The 22,202-nt window shown below is 39.0% G+C and overlaps 5 protein-coding genes across 6 annotated transcripts in view; 1 reads left to right on the top strand and 4 right to left on the bottom strand.

The window, feature by feature from the left end:
- Positions 1–3,864, bottom strand: part of LOC124487917 (cAMP-specific 3',5'-cyclic phosphodiesterase 4D-like) — a 53,500-nt gene extending 49,636 nt beyond the window's left edge. The window contains exons 1-2 of one of the 2 annotated variants that reach the window (XM_047050315.1): positions 3,665–3,864; positions 1,430–1,490 (exon numbers count right to left, since the gene is read on the bottom strand). In XM_047050315.1, coding sequence (XP_046906271.1) covers positions 1,430–1,450 — 21 coding nt within the window. In that variant the 5' untranslated portion in view covers positions 1,451–1,490; positions 3,665–3,864. The remainder of the gene's footprint in view (positions 1–1,429; positions 1,491–3,664) is intronic. The other variant, XM_047050317.1, reaches the window with a different exon arrangement.
- A 295-nt stretch (positions 3,865–4,159) lies between these two features.
- On the bottom strand, positions 4,160–6,212 carry LOC124487922 (spore coat protein SP65-like). The gene is made up of 4 exons (XM_047050328.1): positions 6,091–6,212; positions 5,260–5,655; positions 4,900–5,060; positions 4,160–4,536 (listed from the first exon to the last, which is right to left on the bottom strand). Exons 1-4 carry the CDS (start codon positions 6,149–6,151, stop codon positions 4,492–4,494), a joined length of 663 nt encoding a protein of 220 aa, XP_046906284.1. The 5' UTR covers positions 6,152–6,212; the 3' UTR covers positions 4,160–4,491.
- A 205-nt stretch (positions 6,213–6,417) lies between these two features.
- On the bottom strand, positions 6,418–9,789 carry mpv17l2 (MPV17 mitochondrial inner membrane protein like 2). Its single transcript, XM_047050277.1, has 5 exons — positions 8,951–9,789; positions 8,712–8,873; positions 8,282–8,358; positions 7,816–7,944; positions 6,418–7,427 (listed from the first exon to the last, which is right to left on the bottom strand). Exons 1-5 carry the CDS (start codon positions 9,138–9,140, stop codon positions 7,323–7,325), a joined length of 663 nt encoding a protein of 220 aa, XP_046906233.1. The 5' UTR covers positions 9,141–9,789; the 3' UTR covers positions 6,418–7,322.
- Positions 9,790–10,404: 615 nt separating this feature from the next.
- On the top strand, positions 10,405–20,562 carry rab3ab (RAB3A, member RAS oncogene family, b). The gene is made up of 5 exons (XM_047050278.1): positions 10,405–10,491; positions 14,524–14,748; positions 16,245–16,363; positions 16,666–16,790; positions 16,949–20,562. Exons 2-5 carry the CDS (start codon positions 14,524–14,526, stop codon positions 17,137–17,139), a joined length of 660 nt encoding a protein of 219 aa, XP_046906234.1. The 5' UTR covers positions 10,405–10,491; the 3' UTR covers positions 17,140–20,562.
- jund (JunD proto-oncogene, AP-1 transcription factor subunit) lies at positions 20,395–22,202 on the bottom strand. The gene has a single exon (XM_047050276.1). The coding sequence runs from the start codon at positions 21,760–21,762 to the stop codon at positions 20,947–20,949; it is 816 nt and encodes a 271-aa protein (XP_046906232.1). The 5' UTR covers positions 21,763–22,202; the 3' UTR covers positions 20,395–20,946.

Raw genomic sequence — 22,202 nt, 5'->3', positions numbered from 1 at the left:
ACATGTCAACATGATTAAAATAATTTATAGTATTTCAAAGCTCTGTATAAAGTACTACGAATATTAATAGTGTGATTTTGATTTCACATTACACTTTTAACCACGACGACACCGTTTAATTGCTCATTTCAATTTGAACGGTAACCGTAAGCAACTCAGTTGTTCTGGAAGACCAGACGAGGTTACAGAAGGCAGATGCTCCGAGAGTGCAGTCTGTTGTTTGTACAGAGCAACGGTTTGGCTCTAATGGAAACGCAGACCGTGATGGTTCTCAGGGTACAGGGTGGCTTTGTGACAGCAGTGAGACTTAAAGCAGGACTGTAGGAAGGGGCTTACCACAGTGTGGCTCACAGGACTGACTGTGCTCCCATCTGCCCTGAACTGTTTATATGTTGACACACACGTTTAAATATCTACATACGTGCAGACACATACACACAAACAGACAAATATTAACATCTACACATACACTCAGATGCACACACGTACAAACACACAGCTGCAATCAAGGGCTAATCAAATATTTAATAATGAAATTTATATTGACTGCATTTCTTTTGTTGAAGTTTTCCATCAGATAAATCGAGGTTGAAAATGGCTTTCAAATAGGAGGATACATATTGATGTAATCCTCTACTACAAAACGATCACTTAAAATGACTCACGTGTGGGTTTTGGGTAGTGAAAAAAGTGTGTGTTGCCCAATCATAGCTCAACCTCAGCCCCTAGCAATATCATCAGGGGGCCTGACTGACTGAATACTATTATCATAGTAATTAATTCTATAACAGGACACAGGAAACATGACAGACAGAAAGAGCTGCCATCAATAGTAGGATCATCAAGGATGCATTTGGATCCACCATTATTGAATATGGTAATCCATTAAAAATATTCTCTCATCTACTCCTCAATATGACACAAATAGGTAAAGCAATCGTGTTAGGGAATGACACCCACAGACCCCAAACCCATTCATGTATTATTCATGATCAAATTGAATTTAAGACGACCTACATACAATATAGAGAGAAGGTGAACAATTTTCTGTCGCATAAAATTCATTAATGGATGCTGGAGGTGTATCTTCAACTAGTGCGTCAGGAGCAGAGAATGCAGGGCACTGCTGATATGACTTTACGACCAAAATACATTCAAGTGTAACGACAACAATCCCTGTCACACACTTGAGAAATACTTTTGACGGAGTTAGTCAAGCATTAACCCATGAGGTTTTTTATTTCAGACAGTGACGCAAATGCACATACACTAAAAACTCCTTCACTAGATTATCAGATCACCAAGGTGTCACTTGAGGAGGTGAAGCCTCCAGGGGTGCTGGTGTGTGTGAGTTGAGGGTTGGGGTGTGGTGGTGGGGGTGTGGCTGAAAGGAGGTCAGTGATAAAGCGCAGAGCTGGGTGGTATTTACCTCTGTCAACTGGCGAGACATTGATGCAAAAACATGTGGGTTCCTTCAAAACGTCGCAGCTCTACAGAGAAAGCAAACAGAAGAGTAAAAAGTCATGTTATCACATTTCTCTTACATGATCCTAGATCTGCAACATCACTTTCCTCCTTCCTCTCAACAAGAATCACGTGTATTGGTCTGAACATTAAGTTAACAATGATTCCAGAAGCATCACAGAATATTCCTGATAAAAATGTGTGGTGAGTCAAGTTAATATTAAAAGATGGGATGTGGTCAAATATGGACTAGGAATGCCTTTTACAGCAAGATACAATTTTATGGGCCTATATTTATTCAATGCACAAATCAATACGTATCATATTGTCAATGTGGGTTGTCTTTTTGCTTTTGTTACCATAGCAATGGCTCCTCATTGTTGTCTGCCAAAAAGCCAATTGCTGAATTAAAGCATAAAATCAATGCATCAAAAGATCTAATATCTTAAAGGACAGTATCTATCGATAACAAAGACAAATGTAGGCAGTAATGGTCTCTTAAACATTAACCAAACTCTTTAACAATACTGCATGGCCCAATCAGTTGCCATAAAGTAATGTAACACTTGAGCCTCTTTTGAAGTTTTCTATGTATTGACGTAAACTAGTACGTCAAAGCCTACAAGACATGCATGTAAAATCCTACAGCACAGCCCTGTACAACCTTTGGAAGATGATAAGAGGTCTTCTTCCAGACAGAACGATCACATATTAAGAACTGTAGCCTAGCCTGATGCTGTTTACACCTGAACAAGACTGGTAGTACTTTTAAAGTAATTAACTGTTGGATAATTATGGGGACATGCAACAGCAACAACCTTGGACTACACTTTGATTCTCCCATTTACAAATAAATCTGGCTAACTAATTTTCCTAATCTCCGTAAAGGTAACTTTGTAAGGGGATACTCATGTGAACAAACATATGTTGCCATAGTTACAGTTTCTGACCCATATCAATAGGTTATCTCTACACATAGGCCTACAGCAATACAGAAAGATTGCCAGAAAGATATGTGAATTATATTGATAAAACAGCAGCACCTTCAAAATGAGTCATCCAGCTTGTTGTAAAAGACAAAAACAAATTGTAATAATAAAAAGGAAGTCCCCTGATTATAGGGCAGACTTTTTTTCTGCCATGTAATTGATCTGATTCACCAAGTCAAAATGCATTGAACTGCCAAAGTAAGAGCAAAATGTTTGTCAAATATTTGACAAGTTGAAACTTGTATTTGTACATACAAATGTGAAGCAAAAGAACTCCATCTAGAGGACTCATTTGGAAATCAAATCATGGAGGACTGCATGAGTTGGAAGAGACCAATTTAGTACTATATTCATTATATCGATTTCTATAATTAAACTCTGCTGGTTACCCATCCATGAATGCATTGCAGACATGTATTGTCTTTATAACCCAGGTGTGCCAATTTATCACAAAAGGTTTAAATCACCTAAAATCTAATCTACTCCTTGGGAGCCACCATCACATTGACCTCAGAACACCACATGGCATACCAGAAACCGAATCTATAGTCCATGAATAAATGCCATAGTTGGTTTCTAAATTAGATACAATGCCGAAAGATTATTCATTTTGTGTTTAAATATTGTGTGTATGTGCAACATTGAGAAAGAGTTAAAAGGGAAGGAAGAAGTGAAGATAAAAAGGGAGGAGGGGACGGCTAAGGGAATGTATAAATATGTTCAGGAAACGCATTCCTAATTTAAATGGTCATGCTGGACTTCAAAGCTGCAATTTGGTCCAACGGGTCCGACTTGAACTCTACTCTAAGCACTGAATTTTAATAGTGACTGAAACAAGTAAACGTCAGTACACACTCCAACATGCCTACACTATTTTTGGCAAATGGAATACTTCGGCATAGAATTGTGCCACAGGAAACACTGAGATAAACATTTAAAACACGTTTTAATTCGCTATTTGTTAGCTATGTACTGTATAGTTTGGATAAGCCTATAGGCTTGCCATAAACACAACTGGGCTAACAATTATCGTAACTGATAACAGTTAGCCTAACTTTGATACGTTTAATATCAATAAAAAAAGTGTGTAAATCAATTGTCTTTGAAGATAGGCCAATAGCCTACACTCACAAACTCAGGACTTAAAACCACGTTTGAGCAATCAGATAAACTACACGAGTATTGCGCTGCGTATTTAAAAAGTTACTTGCCTTAATTCAGTTCGTCCAGTTCTTGATTTTTCAGTGCTGGAAACGTTCCTTGGTTCAATTATGAAAAAGCAATACGTATGACTGTTTTACCACGGAGGACGTTGTATTTATCAAGCAACATTTTATTGCTTTAACTTTTAGACTTCAAACTGTATGTTGCCGCTGTAAGTTGTAAATGACGTTCACGAGTCACATGCCAGGAAACGTCAGTAGATGTAAACAATGGACGCGTGCAACAAAGCGGGACACACCGGCTTTCTGTCGAATGGAGATGCAACACAGACTCACTGTGCGTGGCGAGGAGTGCAGCTGGAGGCCAATTGTAGGCTAAAACTTGTTCCTCATGTGAAAAGTATTGAAAGACACCGTGGTGCTGCTAAAATGCATTTCTGTAGGCTTGTGGGTTGTCTTCAAATTCCATTGATTGTCAGTTGAAGATAGCATACGCTACGTTTTGTGTAGCAGCTTTGCGTTTTAGACCGGGGACAAGAAACAAGGACACTTTTTACTGGCCTACTGGCCTACTGGACCAGGTGTGGTTCTTTTATTCAGGCTTTGAGATTTTTTTTGCATAAGCGTGGAAATGGTTGTTGCATTTCAGTATTGATTTTCTGTTGATAAAAATCTCATATTTTAATAGTTTTAGCAAGTATAGGAATGTTTAAGGAGAAAGAAAGGCACTTTTAACTTTTAGCTCTGTTCTGATAACCAACCTGCATAATTAATACAGTGTGGGTGTTTAGTGGCTACACACTTAATTGTGGCTTATTAAAAATGGTTTATAATCAAACCCCAGTTTAAAGAGGGTACAGTAGAATCCTCCGGAATTATTTTGAATATTGAGCAAATGGAGACTCTTCATTCATTTTGCCCTGAAGAGGAAACAAATACAAAATGTGTTAGAATCCTCTGTTGGAAGGTATTGGTGAGAAGTAATTTATATAAAGCATAATTTCCAGTGACACTGCGTTTGAGTATATCAAGACTAAATGAATGGATTAAGGGAATGTGAAAATTGTTTCAAGAACCAATTGTTAGTAGTGTGTATAATCACTGCTTTAAGAATGTATGTTTCAGTCATGTAGGCTTGTCCAGCTATGAGATTGGTTCCCTATTTATGATTACATCCGCTCAATCACAACCATAAATAAACATAGTTGAAAATAAACATTAAAAAACAATATAGCTGTAAACACACTTTAACATTTGCTTGGTAAATAAATAAAAAACCTCACCATTGGCACATCCTCTAGCCTCTCAAACTTATTTCTTTTGGAACTGATAACCTTTGTCAGGGCAACCACCACCAGAAGCCCCAGAACTATGCAGAAAATGCAGAGGACCGCCACAAGGCCTGGATTCCTTGATAAATCATTCTTTCCATTTGCTTGAAGAGCTATGTGAAAAAAAAGCAGTGGGGAATGTTGATGGCCATGTGTTTAAACATCAGCATCTATAACTGAACACATTTCATAGACTTTATAAGAATTGCATTATGAAATGGAATTGAACATACAGTTTACAACATACAAATAATTGTATAGATCTTTAATAGATGTAATAATCCATGACATATCCTTGGTTTGCATACCCACCTGTGGTTGTGCTTATCTTTCCTTGGGTGGTAATGGTAATATCTGTCTTTGCAGAATTTAGAGTAGTTAAATTGTAGGTAGTCGTATTTAAAGTCTCACTCGCAGTGGTTTTCAAATCTGTCACTGTCTGTGTAGTAGTGATGTTGGTACTGTCATCTGCTTGTAATGTGCTGAATGCATTTGTCATAGGGGCCGGCCCTGTAGTAGATTCATTGTGCATTGCTGAGGTTACATCTTTTGTCATGGTGCTTATAATGGTGGTGGCCGTTGCAGTAATAACAGATGATTTGGTGTTATCTAAAGTGGTTGATTTCATGGGAGTATTCTGGGGGGTTGCACTGTCAGGTGTTGTAGTGAGACTTGAAGTGGTGGTTGGAGGTGAAGTGATTTCTTTATCTATTTGGAAATAAGAAACCCATCATTAGCATTCTGTTCACTCACAATGCAAATTGTTAGCAAACATCAATGGAGTTACATTCACATGTATTTAATTAGTAACACTTTCATCCAATGTACTGTCTGCTTCTTTTAGTGCTTTAATGACACTTAAAATATATAACACAACTCGTATTTATAATGTCTAACTAGGTCATTACTGATAACATATCGGAATCTCACTCATTTTTGCTTTATTTGTTGCAAAACACATGCTTTGATGTTAAATAGTTCTTTCTCTTTGAGACAGGCAGATAGTAACATTCTTCCAACTGTTTTGACTTGAGCCCAACTGCCTACAGATTTGCTTCTAATATTTTGTGCAGAATTAACAAAACTTTGTATAAAACTGTCAGTCTCAAAATAATACATTGTATATATTAAATGTTTACTTACCAGCAGCGCCTGCTAATGTTAATATGGATATGAGTATAGTTAGGTGTCTTGTTGCCGCCATGTTGAATTACAGGTAAAGAACTTGTGGTCATTTCCTCAACACACACACACTACATCCTTGAGAGCAGGATATTGCTAAATGACCAAGTAGGTGTGCACCTTTCAATGGTCCCTATCAAATGGATCTGGTTAGTCACTGTTTGAACAGGAATATTTGTTCAACCATTAAAAGGCCTGCTTATAACTTGGCTATAACTAACAGTAGAAATAACAGAAGTTAACACATTCTCATAGAAAAGAAAGGAAAACCTGTGAGGCTTGTTTGTGGTACCACCATGTACATTTCCATTTAATCATAATTTAATTTGTTTTTATCAGTGTACATCTTAATCATCTATATGTTTATACACAGTATTGCTCAACTAAATTCAGGTTGGAAGAAAAATACATTATTGGATCTTATCACTTGCTAAGTGTATACCAAACAGATTAGATTTTTAGGCATGTTTAATTAAAACATATTTAGAAGATTATGTTAAGAATTGAATTCTCACAAATGTTTCTGACTTTTTTCAAAAAAAGAAGAGCAGTACATGGAAAAGCATTTCATAATTCATGTTTTTCTAAAAGGTATTCTTTATGTCCAAAATAATACATATTTTGATTAATCAACATTGTTATATACATTATGTGCGTTACTTTAATTGCTCAAGTTTACAAATGTAACCTATAAAGAAAACAGATGCATTAAGTCAAGTCTTATCAATTCTAAAAACACCCAAAACTTATGTTTCAAGAGTGTCACTTTCAAGCCGATGTTAAATAAATTATAAATATTTTAGTCAAACATATTCAAAAAGAGACCCTATAAAAAAAGGGAGTGAATATTTGGCACAGTGACAGAATGTAACAGGTAAGGACCACATTGTAAGGCAAGATTGAATATCATACTGTAAAAATCAGCTGATTATAGTTTGACAGAAGTAATGATTAAATAAAGAACCAATGTCATTGATATGTATGATCATTCTCCATGTTGTGGTCAGTCTAAGAGGCAGCATGACAAGCATTTGATCCCTGATTTTAAAAGGTGTTGGACAACAGTTTGGGATTAAATGTACATGTAAAAATAAATATCATATTAACCAATTGAAAGTATACCCATGCAAGGGAAAACTGTTCCAGGAAAAGAAAATCCCAAATAGAACTTTGGAGTTTTTGTTGTAGGACTTTCACACACTCTCCTCTAGAGGTTTGGGGGGAGGTGGTGACCCAACAACCTCCTGCGTCACCTCCATGAGACCCATGTCTGAGACCTTTCCTGGTTGTCCATCATCCTGTCAACGGACCAACAGAGTTTCAACATACAGAAACACACATTAGAATCAACTGCCTAATAAAAGTACCATTTTATTCTTAACTTTTGTTTCCATTTAGCAGATACTTTTATCCAAAGCAACTTGCATGTACAAAATGCATACCACATAGATTGAAGCTTTAGTACATGAGCCCGGGTTCCAATTCCAGCCTGGGCCATTTCCTTCATGTTATCTCTCTCTCTCCCTGCCTTTCCTGTGTCTCTATCTGTCCCTATCCATTAACGCAGTAAAATGAAAAACATTTTCTAAATAAAATTTTAAAAATGGATGAAGTAGTCTGCAAGGAGGCCTCACCTGCATCTGGAGAACTAAGGGAAAAAGTCAAATATTGGCGATTGCAACTTACTCTGTGTTTGAGGTAGGAGAGGTAGGTGTCCCAACCTAAGGTGATTGTGTTCACATAGAGGACCCGGAATTTGGGTGAGAGAAAATAGAAGTTTATCATCTGTGCAGCAGGCCAGACACACCAGTCAGCCTATAGGGAGAAATAACAAACATAGATTACCATCAGGTACCATCAGATTGTGCACTTTAACACTCAGGAAACTGTCATTTTGTTTATGTACCTTATTTTAATGTATTTTATTCTGACTGTATATTTATATATTTTTCTCTCTTTTTTGTGTTTTTGTTGTAATTATGTGGAAGGAGGACATTGCACTATAATAATTTAATCGTACGGACTAACTCTGTCAAACCGTATACATGACAATAAAAATCTTGAAATGACCTGACCGCCATCCTAATAAAATACCAGTCTTGAACTTCTTTCTGTATCCTACATAACATTCTTCTTCAGCATGTGGGTTTACCTTAATGAACTCCCAGAATTTGTCTTTGAATTCCTCCCAGCCTTTAGTTGCTGTGTGTCCTTCTATTACTGACATCCCTGGAACAGACAAGTTTCAACTACTCATTATGGTTACAAGTTACACCTGCCACATGCTTCCATGTCATAATTGTAGCAACATTTTCTGTGTATCACCCAGTCTAAAAGTAGTGTCAGGGTTTGGCACACATTGCTCATAACCTATGTTTTATTTCATGCAACATAGAACAACCTTTGACCTTCTCAAATCTCTGGCATTGACGCACAAAAAATCCATCTCTTAACTTCACTTGCGTCTTGAGGCAATTAACCTTTGGCTCCATACGCACACAGTGCTTTCATGTTAGCCTTCAACAGCTAACCGGGAAAAAAAACCCTGGTTGGGCATAGAGGAAGGAATTTCAGGGACTCACCTACAAAGTACCAAGCACCAAGGGTTGGAGATGCAATCAGTTGGTCCACCAACACTTTCTTCCCAACTGTTCGTATAGCTTTGCCAACGTAGATCTTGTCCAACCAGGAATACCAGTAGTGCAGTACAGGTCCCATGGAGCACCCAACGGCAAACATGCGACCTGTAAGATTAAACATTTTATTTTTTAACAATTGTCTTCCTGTAAAACACCTACGTTTTAAGTGAAGCTTTTTTTACCTGTTCTACTCCAGTCCCGAATTCTCTCAGGGTCTCTTTGTTTCTCCCTGGTTTGCTGTAAAATGTCTCCAAGGGCCAGCATACCACCCCCGCTGAAAGTGTTCGTTAGGATAAGAAACCTTCCACGGAACAGTGGTTTCCAGTAGAAGGACATCCGAACAAAAAACTCTTTACTCGGCCGAGGAATCATGATTCTCCTTGTTTTGCTGCAGCCTGCACGCAACAGTCACGACTCTGACTAGCCTTGGCTTGGTAATTTCAGCACAGTTAAGAGCTATCCAGCTATTGACTTGTAGTTTGCATGGTGTAGCTAGCTAGGTACAAATTTCGACAGGTCTGGGTCAAAGTCTCTTTGACAGCTAGTTAGCTTATGTTAGCATTATAATACGTCGATATATACTGTTTCATGATAATGAAGCAAACTGAAGTCCAGCTACAGTAGTTAAGTTAGCTAATCAGTAGGATCAAGTCAGTTAGACTAGCTAACAGTTCAAAGTCTCGTTGATGTTAGAGCACTACTAGCGCTATTAGTATTAGTCACTAATTTAGTGCTAGGTAGCGCCGCTAGCTAGCACTTGATAGCAGCAGCCGATGATAGTGCAGCTATAGAAGCTGACTAATAAAATACCTAGTCTTGGCTAGCCGAATTACAGGGTTCATCTACCGATGACACAAATCGTCACGTAGCATGTGTCTGGTGAACATCAGGCTACAATTACAAATAACAAAACGACTTGTCCGGTATATCTTTCTCCAAGGTGTAGGTTACTGTAGGCTACTGTCAATTCAATGTTTCCACCGGCTACCAGCATGCGTGCAATCGACAAAAATACATAAGACTGGACAGGAAAACAATTAATTGCCACAATAAAAATATGTACTGCCATCTACTGTGTGGGAGATTATCGCATGGTGCATTCGCGCATTTGACGATATTTTGGCATATTTTTTCGTGTAAAACATTAAACCCATTAAAGCGTAGTTTTTTGCTATAAATTAGTCTATGACTGAAAATAACGTTTATAAATTCGTTGGTTACTGTAGTTGGCTATTTCATCCCAGACTAATAATATAGCTATATAATGTCGTAGGGTTGAGTATTCGCTACAGTAGGCCTACTAAGAATTTTACGCTATAGCCTAAGCCTCAAGTTAGCTATTACTAGCTAAACTATTTTTATTAGGCCTAGCTTAGAACTGTAGGAAAATTAAGACACCGTTAATTAAGAAACTATTGCAAATTGAAGAGCACGACCATTTGATTGAGCATTTCCTGATACTCCATTCTAATACATTATAGAAAAGCTCAAGCCGGGATGATAAATATTGAATGCCACGGTGGTAAACCCATCTTCAATATTTCATGACGAATGTTAAAGCGTAGCCCCGGATTAGTTCGTTAAAATATCAATCAACGAAGCCAACAATAGAGCCCGCCCATTTTCAGTCGTCAACTGTCAGTCAAGTGACGTTAGTCTTTCTGCAGGTGCTGAACGCGGTTCTATACTGGTGCAATAATAGCTGAACAGAAAGCGTTTAAAGGTAAGATGTTGCCTAGATCTTATTTTATCATTTTCATCACGTCATATAGGTTATGCGATACTGCTGCTTGATAGTAGAATTTTGGTAGATAGGCCTAGGCTACGCGAATGAAAAACAACATTGAGATAACAATAACCTTCATTTGACACAGATGCTTTATTTGGAGATAAAAGATTCGACCAATTATTGGGCAAAATGTATCAGTCTATGTATCATACCCTGTGGATTGGGCGAGAAACTGCTTTCGGTGTGGTATTTATAGCATCATAGGCATAAGGCCAATGCCTTGTCGAAACAGCAAGACGTTTGGTTACACTGAAACCGTGACATCTGGATCGTTCTAAAAGCCCAATGTAACCAACATATGTGCGGATTGTATTAAGATAATTAACATTAAGCTGTAGTTTTACAATCGCAATTTATAATCGAACTATTAGGCCTACGTGATGGATATACAACATTGTGCATGTGCTGAGACACTAAATGCGTATTGGTCGCTTGCTGATCATGTAGAATGTCCCTCACAGTACGTTACAATCCAGGTCCTATGTTTATTAATCAATGAGGGACTACATCAAAACAGCATTGCAATGTTTGCGCGAGTGTAAAAGAGAACGTGCGTGCGTGCGCGTGCGTGCGTGAGAAAGAGGAGAGGAAGGAGACTCATGTGTAATATGGCACCCGGTACTTGGTCAATAGTCTTAAGGCATACCAATCAGAACAGTCCACACACCCCGTTTGGAGTCAGCTCACCTCGTCACCTAGTGGTATCACCTATCTGGGCGTATGAGGCTGCATTGTAAACACATTCCTCATAACTCATTCATTCCTTAATATCATTAGGCACAGCCTTTGGTCCACACTTCTGACTAGAGTAAGTTATGTTTGTCCTGTGACTCAAACATTTCTCAAACACCATGGCTGTCAGACTGTGTTGAGCTATCTTGATCTAGATTCTAAACCATATCTTTTGCGGTGGTGTAGTGCATATTCAGCGCAGAAGAAGGACTGCATTGCTGCATTTCCTAATATAGTTGATTTTTAAATAGGCTGTACATGCATAAATGTAAATGCTGTTTGCCAATACAGTATTTACTTCCAATACTCTCATGTTCAACTTCAAGGGTAAGTACCACCAGAAAAGTGACAAAGCATCTTAAATGTTTAATGACAGCTGCTATGGCCAGTTCTGCTTGTACACCCTATCCATCAAGCCACACTGCAGCAGAATACTATTTCTATCCAATAAACAAAACAGACAGAAACAACCTCTGTCAGTTCATTTCCAACTTGCATTTAGAGACTGGAAAGCCGCCATTAGCGTATGCTTTTTAATTTACAAAGAGGGTGTGCTATACTTAACTCCATCTCATCTGCCTCTTCTCCTATAGAAGAAAGACCTTTAAGGTAATCTTTTACCACCTTGCCATACTGCAGACCATGAATTTGGGATATTATTTGGTATTGTGAGAGCATGTGTTCAACTTCATGAATACTTTGTTGTTTCATTTTTCCCCTTTATCTACTTTTCCGCCAAGTGGAAGTTAGATTGTACAGCTATCTTGCTGACAATATATTATGACATTAATTTACGTTAAAGGGGATTCATTTGCTGTAGGCCATGCGGTTTGACATATAGGACAACTGTCATGTGTTGATAATTATATCAACCTAGCAAGCCTTTACATCTCTTTAGAAAGTAGGTCGTCTGAGGATTGATATTCATTTTGGTGATTTGTTTGTAGAAAGAGCTCAGTATCAAATATGTTAACCATCAAAGTTCAGGGTTAAGCAAAGAAAGTTGTGATAGGGAAATGTCTTTACAAAGTTCTAATCTAGTCCAAATTGTCCTGGTATACTGTGTGTCAGGATCCCAAGTGTCCGACATACCTGATTCAAATGAATTGGTCCTTATCAAACTCAGCTAAAGCCTGATAACAACCCATTCCTTGTGAATCAGGTGTGTTAGAGAAGGAAAACATCTAAAACATGCAGGACAGGGGGTCCCAAGGACTAGGATTGAGAAAGGCTGCTGTATGGCATAGGCCTATCTTAAATCAGGGTGTTAGATTAGGATTTGGTCTGGCTCCTCAGCTTTATCGGATGATCCAGGCCTAAATCCTGGATTATCAGTCAACAGCCAACAGAGAGCTTTCCAAAAGACTAATCAAAAGTGTCTGACCCACTGCTTTTAGTCTGACTGACATCACACCTCTGTCGTAGGTGTGTCAGACTAGCTTGAATACATAGGCAGGGAAGGCTGATGTCATAGCTAGTCCTGAATAAGTATATAGTGTTGTGAAAGGTTGATAGTAAGAAACGGGACTTCTTTGTATATGTCACACTGATACTTCAGTTTTCATATGACGTTGTATTCAGTTTTCATATGACGTTGTATTTCAACCAAGGACCCAAAGCAATCAATCACAGAAGATTATTTCAAGTCTCTTCTCTGCTTTTTCAAAGCAATTCTCTTTTTTTCACAGTTATAAGGACAGTTTTGATTTATGACCTCAACTAACAAACATGTCACCCTGTCCTGAAAGGCTCTTTACAACTCCTGGAACGCTGTTGTGGTGGATCATCATGGCTCACAAAAACCAATTGTAGATGTTGCTGTATAATTCAAGAGCATCTCTGTGTTTCATGTAAGATGATAGGTCAGAGCACCTATTATGGTGCTCCTCTCTTGTTTGTTCTTATCTTTGGGAGCTCCAGTGTTCCAGGGCAGCCAAGGCAAGATAGCACTCTAAATATAGACAAAGCCTTGGGGTCTTTGAATCCCGATAGACCTAAACCACTGTTGCTGAGGCCCAACAGTGTGAGTCCTACAGTACCACAGGCTTTAGCCTGTCTGAGTATTACATCCTCAATCAATGTCATTGATGTTCCACTGTATGATTCTACTACTTAGGACAATGTCAAGTTAGGAAGAGTGTCGATATTGAAGAAACATTTCCAGTTGGCCCTGTCACAATCACTTACAACTGAAACCTATAGGGTGTGACGCAATGGTGCTCCATTGTATTCTATGTTTTTATTCTCTAACCATACTTTACATTTCTATAAGCAGTAACAATATATACAGAAAACCCGTGGCTTTTAGCTTTTTGAAGCAGTTCTAGGTTTTGAGGAACAGACAAGAATCTGTACCTTAACAACATCAACAATGGGATTTTTCTACCGTTACAAGGCTATTGCTATATATTACCCCCTACATTGAGCCAGACAACAATAGTATGCTAAACAAATGTAGTCAGTTTGTTCCCTGAGAGGCATCAGTGCTTAATACGTTTTCTTGTTACAGGAATAGTTGGTGGCAATGGAAGGGGAATGATAAAATGGTGTCTGTAGCAATACCCACGTCTTCTACCCCTGGTTTATTGATGTGTCTCATCGATTAATACAGTTCGGCCTTGGTGACTACTGATGAATCGCTTTTGGTGATAAATGTTCTCTTTTCTAAATCCCCCAGAGTTGACTTTTGCCTTGGCTTGAGCAGACATTTATGGTTTCATATTACTGGGGTGGATGATCGGGCTGATTCTTTGATTCAAACCCAGATATTCAAGGAAAAAGTATTTCATGACTTTTAAGGGAGGACTCATTTATGTTGAGGACACAATTCATGTACTAATTTGCTCAAACAAGGTTCATAGTTTGTGTTGTTGGCTATGGCTGTAAAGGTCTTTAACTTGATATTGGAAGACAAAATGCTTAGAAAGTGCAATAAGATTTACATTATTTTGGTGCTTTCTCCCATGACTACAGTGCATTAATGACTAAGTCTCTCTAGTCTAGAGTTAATATGAATGGCAAAAACAACAACACATTTCAATGTTCAACTTCTCCAAATCCTTGATTGTCTTTATTATATTGTTGGTGGATTTTGGCACAATTGGCTAAAAACAGTGGACCTGTATACAAATCATCAGTTTGCATTTTGTCCATATGCTGCTGGCAACTACCAAGCCCTAACCTCTGTCTGTCTTGTCCTGTCTCTCTCTCTCTTACTCGTACATGGTTATGTAGATGGCTTCAGCAACCGCTACCTATGGTCAGAAGGAGTCCTCAGACCAGAACTTTGACTACATGTTCAAGATCCTCATCATTGGCAACAGCAGTGTCGGTAAGACCAGCTTCCTGTTCCGCTATGCCGACGACTCCTTCACGCCGGCCTTCGTCAGCACAGTGGGAATCGACTTTAAAGTGAAGACCATCTACAGGAACGACAAGAGGATCAAGCTGCAGATATGGGTAAAAAAAACTAAATGTTCATACCTCAAAAAATTACGAGATCGTAAACCTTCTTGTCGGTTGGGTTATTTGAAGTTGCTCTGTGATTGCATAACCTGGACGTAGTTTAGGGTGATGGCTCAGCAGTGATCTGAAGTATGGAGCACTCTATGAATATATGTTTCTCATACAATCTTTTTTCCTGAAGATGGTAATATGAAATATGTGTATGTTTATAACTGTAACACAACCAACGTATTGTGCGGGAGACAGTGCTGTAGTGACAAGTGGGTTAGTGTAAGCAGAGCCATGAGTGTGTGATTGGGGGCGGGGGGGGGGTGTATGAGTGTGCGTTCACGCCAAGAAAAGGCTTTTTCTGTTGTCAGCCTTTCCCAGGCCTTCCCCCTGGTGAGAAAGCTGCTGTCCAATCAGGAGGCAGCAGCAGATGACTGTGTGCGCACCCTCCCCCATTACTACACATTTTACTGAGTGGATAACCCCCCACCCCCTGTGTACACACACACACCAACACATATACACACTCACATATTCACACATACATACTCTCTCTCACACACACATTCTCTATCTTGCTCTCGCTTTCTGTTTTTCACACACTCTCTCCCACTCTCTCGCAGATACACAGAGTCTCTCTGCTACCCATCCCCCAACCCACAGTGCAGCATAGACTCAAGCCAACTGTAGGTGCTACTCAAGTGTAGTGGATCAAATGGGAAATGCCAGGAGTACTGACTATATTCAAACATGACCAACTGTACTATGCAGTTGAAAACTGCATAACGATTCATACATATTCCCAGACATTTACATAAATGCAATGTCATGCTGCTGTTCTGTGATGCCACAATAGGTTAGTACAGGGCTACTTTGATGTTAAATAAATGTACGGGTCTGAAACCTGGCTAAAGACAGATTGCATTGTTTTTGGTTCGACACACAATCACAATTCCACAGAATAATGTGCTGAATCTCTATTCTTAGTTATTGTACAGCATTGTGTCTGGTTGTCTTTGTTTTAACCCAACCCTGTCAATGGAACTGAGGTTGATGTTGCTCGGTAGATCGGTAGCTCAGTAGCTGATCAAGATGCAGTATTGGGTATCAGGGATCCAGGGCTTAATTCCTTGAGCATTCATTAGAACTAAGGCCGTAACTCAACCTGTCTGTGCACAAGCTACCATTCTGTGTTGCCGAAGAAGTGGAGCAGTGAGGAAAGGAGGGAGAGAGAGCAAGAGAAGGAGAGAGAGAGAACGGGGGAGAGAGAGTAGCAGAGAGAGGGAAAGCGAGATAAGGGGAGTGGTGAAATTTTGGCACAATAATTGCAAAAAAGACACAGGGGCCCTGAAAGCTACATATTTGCCGTCTTTGGTTGGCAGTTTAAAGTATCTGATTTTGGAGTGTTAAAGGGGAGGGTTCTGTTGCCCTGATTGGTGTGTGTTGGATTATGTGTCAATTTGGCAAGTGGTGCTTAATGTGTGTGTGTTTCTTGTCTCTAGGATACTGCAGGGCAGGAGAGGTACAGGACTATCACCACTGCTTACTACCGTGGAGCCATGGGCTTCATCCTCATGTATGACATCACCAACGAGGAGTCCTTCAACGCTGTGCAGGACTGGTATGTCATTGGTCAGGACTGCATGTGATAATGGGAAACTACAAAAACAAAGGCAAACCAATGATGAAACGGTCTACCTCAACATGTCGCACATAAAACTGTGAGAGGAAGTACCAAATACACACCATTATGATAGGGCAGACATTTATGCTACATTATTGCTCCAAGACAGGAATACATCTACACTAACCTTCTTCAGTTGCAAAATGCAATATTTTACTTTTGTTTTGTTGATTCAAGAGGACTGTAGGTGGCCGTGTGTGCCTGTATGTGGAGTGTCAATCTGTGTGTGTGTGCCACAGGTCGACCCAGATCAAGACTTACTCCTGGGACAACGCCCAGGTCCTGCTGGTGGGGAACAAATGTGACATGGAGGACGAGAGGGTGGTAGCCGGAGAGAGAGGCAGGCAGCTCTCTGAACACCTGGGTGAGTCGGCAAATCTCAAGGGTTGCATTAAATAGTTATGTTTCGACTAGAAAGTGCACCATTCATCTCCGCAACTGTGGCACACAGCAGAAAATTGTGATGTGCCCCCAAAAGAGGTCAAATCCTAAACTTTATGAGAACCCCTCGGTCGTCCGTAGGTTTCGAGTTCTTTGAGGCCAGTGCCAAGGACAACATCAACGTAAAGCAGACGTTCGAGCGCCTGGTGGACACCATCTGCGAAAAGATGTCAGAGAGCCTGGATGCTGGGGACCCCGCTGTGACAGGAGCCAAACAGGGACCCCAGCTGACCGAGCAGCCTGCTGCTCCCCAACAGGACTGTGCATGCTAAACCTGACTGACCTCTGAACCCCGACCCTCAGGTCCCCACACGCACCCTCCACCCCCCAGCACCTCCCCAACTCCACCAACACGTCATCCAGTATGGGTGAGTAGGTGATGGTCACTCTTGAGTTCTGTCCCATAGTCATCTTGTATCCTCCAGTCCTTCTCTCTATTCCTCAATGTGGTCCTAAAAGATGGATATGAGGGTCTCCAATTTCCAGATTCCGTTATGATAGATGTTAACCTTGCTTTCTGTCAGCCTAACTGCAATTTTACAGTATCCGCCTTTGTTAGGGACTGGGAATGCCCTATCAAAGTATGTGTAGTCATACATAGGACTGATACTGTTAGAATATACAACATTTTGATCTATCATGTCTCATTTGGTGTCTGTACTGGCATTCCTTCAGTGTGAAATGTCACCGAAAATGTATTTAAATTATTTCAGTCAATATATTGGCTGACACCATGCTTCAATCTTGTATCCAGTCTTTTATTCTTTGTCCATTCTGCCTTTGATTTCTTTTCTCCATGTTTTCTACACTGATATTCTACTTTATTTACTTTACTAGTTTTTTAGTTTTTTTTTTACTTATGTAAAAAAAAAAATACTGAAAAGAAATATGAACAATATATAGACAGATTTAAAAAGAACATGAGAGCCACTTAATTATTTTTTTGTTTTAAATGTGTATGTAAATAATGTGCAATATATGACATATAACAGGTATACATTTCTTGAAATGGATTTAAAAGTATATAAAGATAAAAAGATACACAGTATCAAATATAAAAGGTCAATGTCGTAGATTTTCTGTGGATAAGGTTTTCAATCATTTATGTCATGCTCTAACACTGGACTGTTTCCTGTGGTCAATGTGACCTCATCGTGGGTCCATTGAAGCAGCTGTTCCAATAAAAAATATTTTGCGTGAAGGAGGCTGACCCGACAAGAGCCGAACTGCAGCACCTAAGCATCGAGCAAAACACTCTTTACATACATTTTAATTGTTCTGTTTTGAGAAAATGAATACATGCAGTTCATGTTCAATAGAGAGGCAATACTCCACTTGAAATAGCTTAAGGTTGTCAAACATAGTGCTTTAGAAGAATCATATTATTTTAACTTTCACATACTGTAAAGTTATATATAATACCTATTCCAAATCAGATACAACTATTAAAAAGGCACATAAATTATGCACCTTTAGTAACATTTTTTTTGTTTGGTCGTTTTGTTCTAGCAGCAAAGACAAAGCTTATCCAAGTATGTGTTTGTGATTCTGTTGTGAGAGTGTGTTTGAGACAATTTGCAGTTTAGTGTGATGAAATTGAAACCCTTCTGGAAAGATAAAAACCATTTAGTTAACAGTTAGTTTACAACTCATAATACAGTTGACAGCTTTTTTAGGTGGGCCAGGAACAAAAGGATTTCACTTAAGTTGGTAACTTAATATGGTAATTACAGTACACACTAGTGTAACAATGATTATCTATAGATAATATAATTAGTTGAACACTGCATACATTAGAAACATTTGTGACTTTTATTTTAATATTTAAGTCTCCCAGTAGAACCCAGAGATTGCTCCCACCGTGAACTGTTCTCCACCTTTCCTATGCTGTCTTCCTTTCTACAAAGTAAACTGTAAATATGTCATATGTTTCATGTGTGGATTGTGTTGTATTGACTCCAGGCTTGCAAAAAAAAAAGAAGGAAAAAAAAAAAAGATCTGAACTCAAAGCCGCATTTTATCTGCATTTGTTCTAAACTTGCTTGTGAATGATATGAATGGTGTCACTTTACTACGAAGCAATACACAGTACAAGCAAAACACATTTTAAGCTTAGAGGTGTCTGACAGTGAAACAGCTACTAACACACACAATTTGTATCTAATCAATTTGTATGCTTGTTTTAAATGTTAAAGGAACAGGACATTGGGTGGATTTTTTTTTTCTTGTATGAGTTTTGCAGAAAACGATGTTGGTGACGATCGATTGACTTTTTGAAGATTTTTGTACCTCAGGTTATGGAATAAATGGGTTGGATTGGTTTGTAATTGCTGCTATTTCTATGTAGTGTTTAACAACGTCCCCAAAGCTCTAAGAGTAGAGAGAAAGAGCCCATACAGAAGTGGTTATTTTAGCTTTCATCACTAATCTTATATGAAACAGAACTGTTATAGATGTCAATTCGTGGACTCAAATTACTGACATTTTATCTGAGGTCTTTTCTAATCTCAAATTTATAAACTTGGATTAGTTAGCAGGCTGCATTTGTGGTGCAAATATTGATGGAATTTGGTACAGATACAAAGTACAGTGTTCGTTTTGAGTGTGGGATTTATTGAGCTGGTGTATTTAAATAACTTATTTATTTTAACGTGCATTGACCAGCAAAGGTTCTTTAAAGGTTGTGCTGTTATGAAGAAATTGATTGAGGTCCAAAGTGTTGTTTTTTTTCATTTATTATTTTTTATTTACTTTGTATCCACCAAATACTGTTCTACAAAGTAATGTTGACTTAGTTTATTTTTATTTTGGTTTTCTATTGTGGGATTAAAGCAGCTATTATGCAGTAATTTATGTAAGAACAATATGGGAATAAAATGGTGTCAAATTGTCAAATCGTGAACATTACCAAAATCTGCTGTACATTGTTGTGGAAATAAATAAAATGACAAAAATAAAAGTTTGTGCTGTTACAAGATAGCAGTTTGCCCCATTACTGCTGCCTGCTGTCGGTCAAGTCGTAATAAGATACAGCAGGTACCAACACTTGATGATTATTGACTTAATGACCATGGAACACCAACTCTATTCAAAAGTATATTGCAACCAGGATCAGTGAGAGAAAGAACATCTTTAGAAAATGAGAACCACTTCACCAAATGACTACCTGTGAATTCCACAATTTGAAATTAGGCCAGCAGGTGGCACAATCCTCTAAACTGTTATAATAAAGAAAGACGTTCTCCAAACATCCGGGATGGATCCATTCTGCATTGCACAGTACGAATGTCTTCGCATTGCATAATGCTGTTACCAAACAGATTCACGTTGTCTCCATACATTCTGCCTGGGCTGGAATCTCATATAATTCAAGAAGAATCGCCATTGTGATGTTTGATAGATTAAATATACTTTATAGATGAACTAGCCTATCTGTTTTTCTCTTTTTTTTTGCTGGACCTCACAAATGTCCGTAAAGCAACCTTAATTATTTCCACGCCCATAAATATAGCCAGTCCAGGCAAAACTGTAAATAGAGCATATAAATCCCAAATATATATTTTACTTTAAACTGACCAAACCATGAGACAGAAGTAGTGCTTTATATTACTGAGCAAATAAGTTTATTCGACAATAACGACAGATCAAGTCAAAATGTCGAATGGTGAAAAGACATGTGGTGCAACAAAATGTGACATAGCTTATAATCAACATACCTATATAAAAACACATGACATAAGACACTGTGTAGCATTGAATATAAAATATACAGTATTTATAAGTACTTGTAAACAGCTTAAAACATTTATGATGTGCGCCCAATGACACCCTTTTAGGTAACATTCGAGTTTGTCAGCATGCAAATACATGAATGTTCAGTATTAGGCTATGATACATTATTACAATTTTAACTGGTTGGGTCCAGTCTGGGTACTGTCAATGTACACTAGACAGTCTGTAAACATAAAATAATTTACATCGGCAAAGTGATTTGCAGTAGGTTTGACTGCATATCAAGAGCTAATATAAGAAATGTTCATTAAGCTTATATGCTGGTCAACTATTGTCTTATGTTCCAATTAGTACACTTGGACTTGTGGCAACAACTGGCACCCGCTGTTTACATGGGTTAAAACCTTCTGTTTTAGCTGGGCCACCTGTTCTCTTAAGACACTTGCCGTGGAAGCCAGGTCAGTATTTTGAGTTTTTAATGTCTTAACTTTGTCCTCGAGCCTTGAAATTCTCTCCAGCTTCCTTTTTCTGCACTTGGAAGCAGCTATTCTATTCCGCAGCTTTTTCCTCTCGGCCTTGATGCGCTCCTGTGTGTCCATATCTATTGGTGACAGTGGTGGACTGTCGCCGAAGCTTTGGACGTCGGGTACAGTTTGCGGCTCATCCTTTAGGGGCTGCAGACGGGATTGCTCTTGTTGCTGAGTCCCACCGAGATGATGCGTCGGAGGGGGTGGGAATGGAACCGTATCCGTGGAGTAGTTGACAGTGGTGCCCAAAGGACCACTGCCATAACTGTTGAGGTTCGTATATACAGGAAGGTCCGGATGGATGGAGACAGGGGCAACATTTGTGCTCATATCCAGACTGTTAGTTTGAGGGCATGTCACTCCGTTCAGCTGATTCTGTTTATGTAAGTCTTCGAGTGCTTTTACAAATCCCTCTGCAAACTCCTGCTCGTCGCTTACCGACTTAGGATATAAGAACTGAGAAGTCGGTGTTGTCGTGACCATTCCGTTGGACTGGATGATAAGTCTCTCGAGCTCAGGGGAAGCTAGTTTCAGTAGTCCAAGGTCCGGAGAGTTAAGAATGCTCTCGGCGTCGCGTAGATGAGGCTTCAAGTTCGTGGCATCTGCCAAGTTTAAATTAATATCCTTCTTCATCATTGCTCAAAGGTAGCCTATTTAATTGGAGGAAATTGTTCAAAACACCGTCTTCAGTGTTGGTATCGAAGTGTCCATAACCTCTCAAAAGAGGAAACGATGCGTAAATGTCATAACTGGAGGCAAAATGTTTTTCGGTTTCAATCCGCACTCTTCAAATAGCTGTTGCAAACGTTTGGAACGCCCCTTCTCATTTACTATCTTAAAATATAGCGATTGTTTATCGTCAACAATCGATAGTCTCGTTTCAGACCAACAGTCGAAGTTTCTATGCGCGCGTATGCATGCTGCCCCTACCTTTTCTATCCTCCTACATTCCATTATGTCACTTCAGAGCGTGTAGATTGGATGGAAATGACGTTTTCCCATTTTTTATTTGAATAAAGGGACGTACTAACCGTATTGCCATGGAGAGGGCGTATAAACTGCAAACAGTGCGGTGC

This window comes from Hypomesus transpacificus, unplaced genomic scaffold, assembly GCF_021917145.1.
Source record: "Hypomesus transpacificus isolate Combined female unplaced genomic scaffold, fHypTra1 scaffold_107, whole genome shotgun sequence".
Lineage (NCBI taxonomy): Eukaryota > Metazoa > Chordata > Actinopteri > Osmeriformes > Osmeridae > Hypomesus > Hypomesus transpacificus.
The sequence above is the reverse complement of the archived record's forward strand: the minus strand, read 5'-3'. Positions and strand labels throughout refer to the sequence as shown.

Bases quoted from the DNA above. Each gene is read 5' to 3' on its own strand.
- LOC124487922 (XM_047050328.1), bottom strand. From the start codon at position 6,151: ATGGCGGCAACAAGACACCTAACTATACTCATATCCATATTAACATTA. The intron at 5,656-6,090 runs GTAAGTAAACAT...ATTTCCAAATAG, and splicing joins AACATTAGCAGGCGCTGCTG to ATAAAGAAATCACTTCACCT. The intron at 4,537-4,899 runs GTGAGGTTTTTT...TTTCCTCTTCAG, and splicing joins GGCTAGAGGATGTGCCAATG to GGCAAAATGAATGAAGAGTC.
- mpv17l2 (XM_047050277.1), bottom strand. From the start codon at position 9,140: ATGATTCCTCGGCCGAGTAAAGAGTTTTTTGTTCGGATGTCCTTCTAC. The intron at 8,359-8,711 runs GTGAGTCCCTGA...TGTCTGTTCCAG, and splicing joins TGGTGCTTGGTACTTTGTAG to GGATGTCAGTAATAGAAGGA. The intron at 7,428-7,815 runs GTAAGTTGCAAT...GTCCGTTGACAG, and splicing joins TCTCCTACCTCAAACACAGA to GATGATGGACAACCAGGAAA.
- rab3ab (XM_047050278.1), top strand. From the start codon at position 14,524: ATGGCTTCAGCAACCGCTACCTATGGTCAGAAGGAGTCCTCAGACCAG. The intron at 16,364-16,665 runs GTATGTCATTGG...TGTGTGCCACAG, and splicing joins TTCAACGCTGTGCAGGACTG to GTCGACCCAGATCAAGACTT. The intron at 16,791-16,948 runs GTGAGTCGGCAA...GGTCGTCCGTAG, and splicing joins GCAGCTCTCTGAACACCTGG to GTTTCGAGTTCTTTGAGGCC.
- jund (XM_047050276.1), bottom strand. From the start codon at position 21,762: ATGATGAAGAAGGATATTAATTTAAACTTGGCAGATGCCACGAACTTG.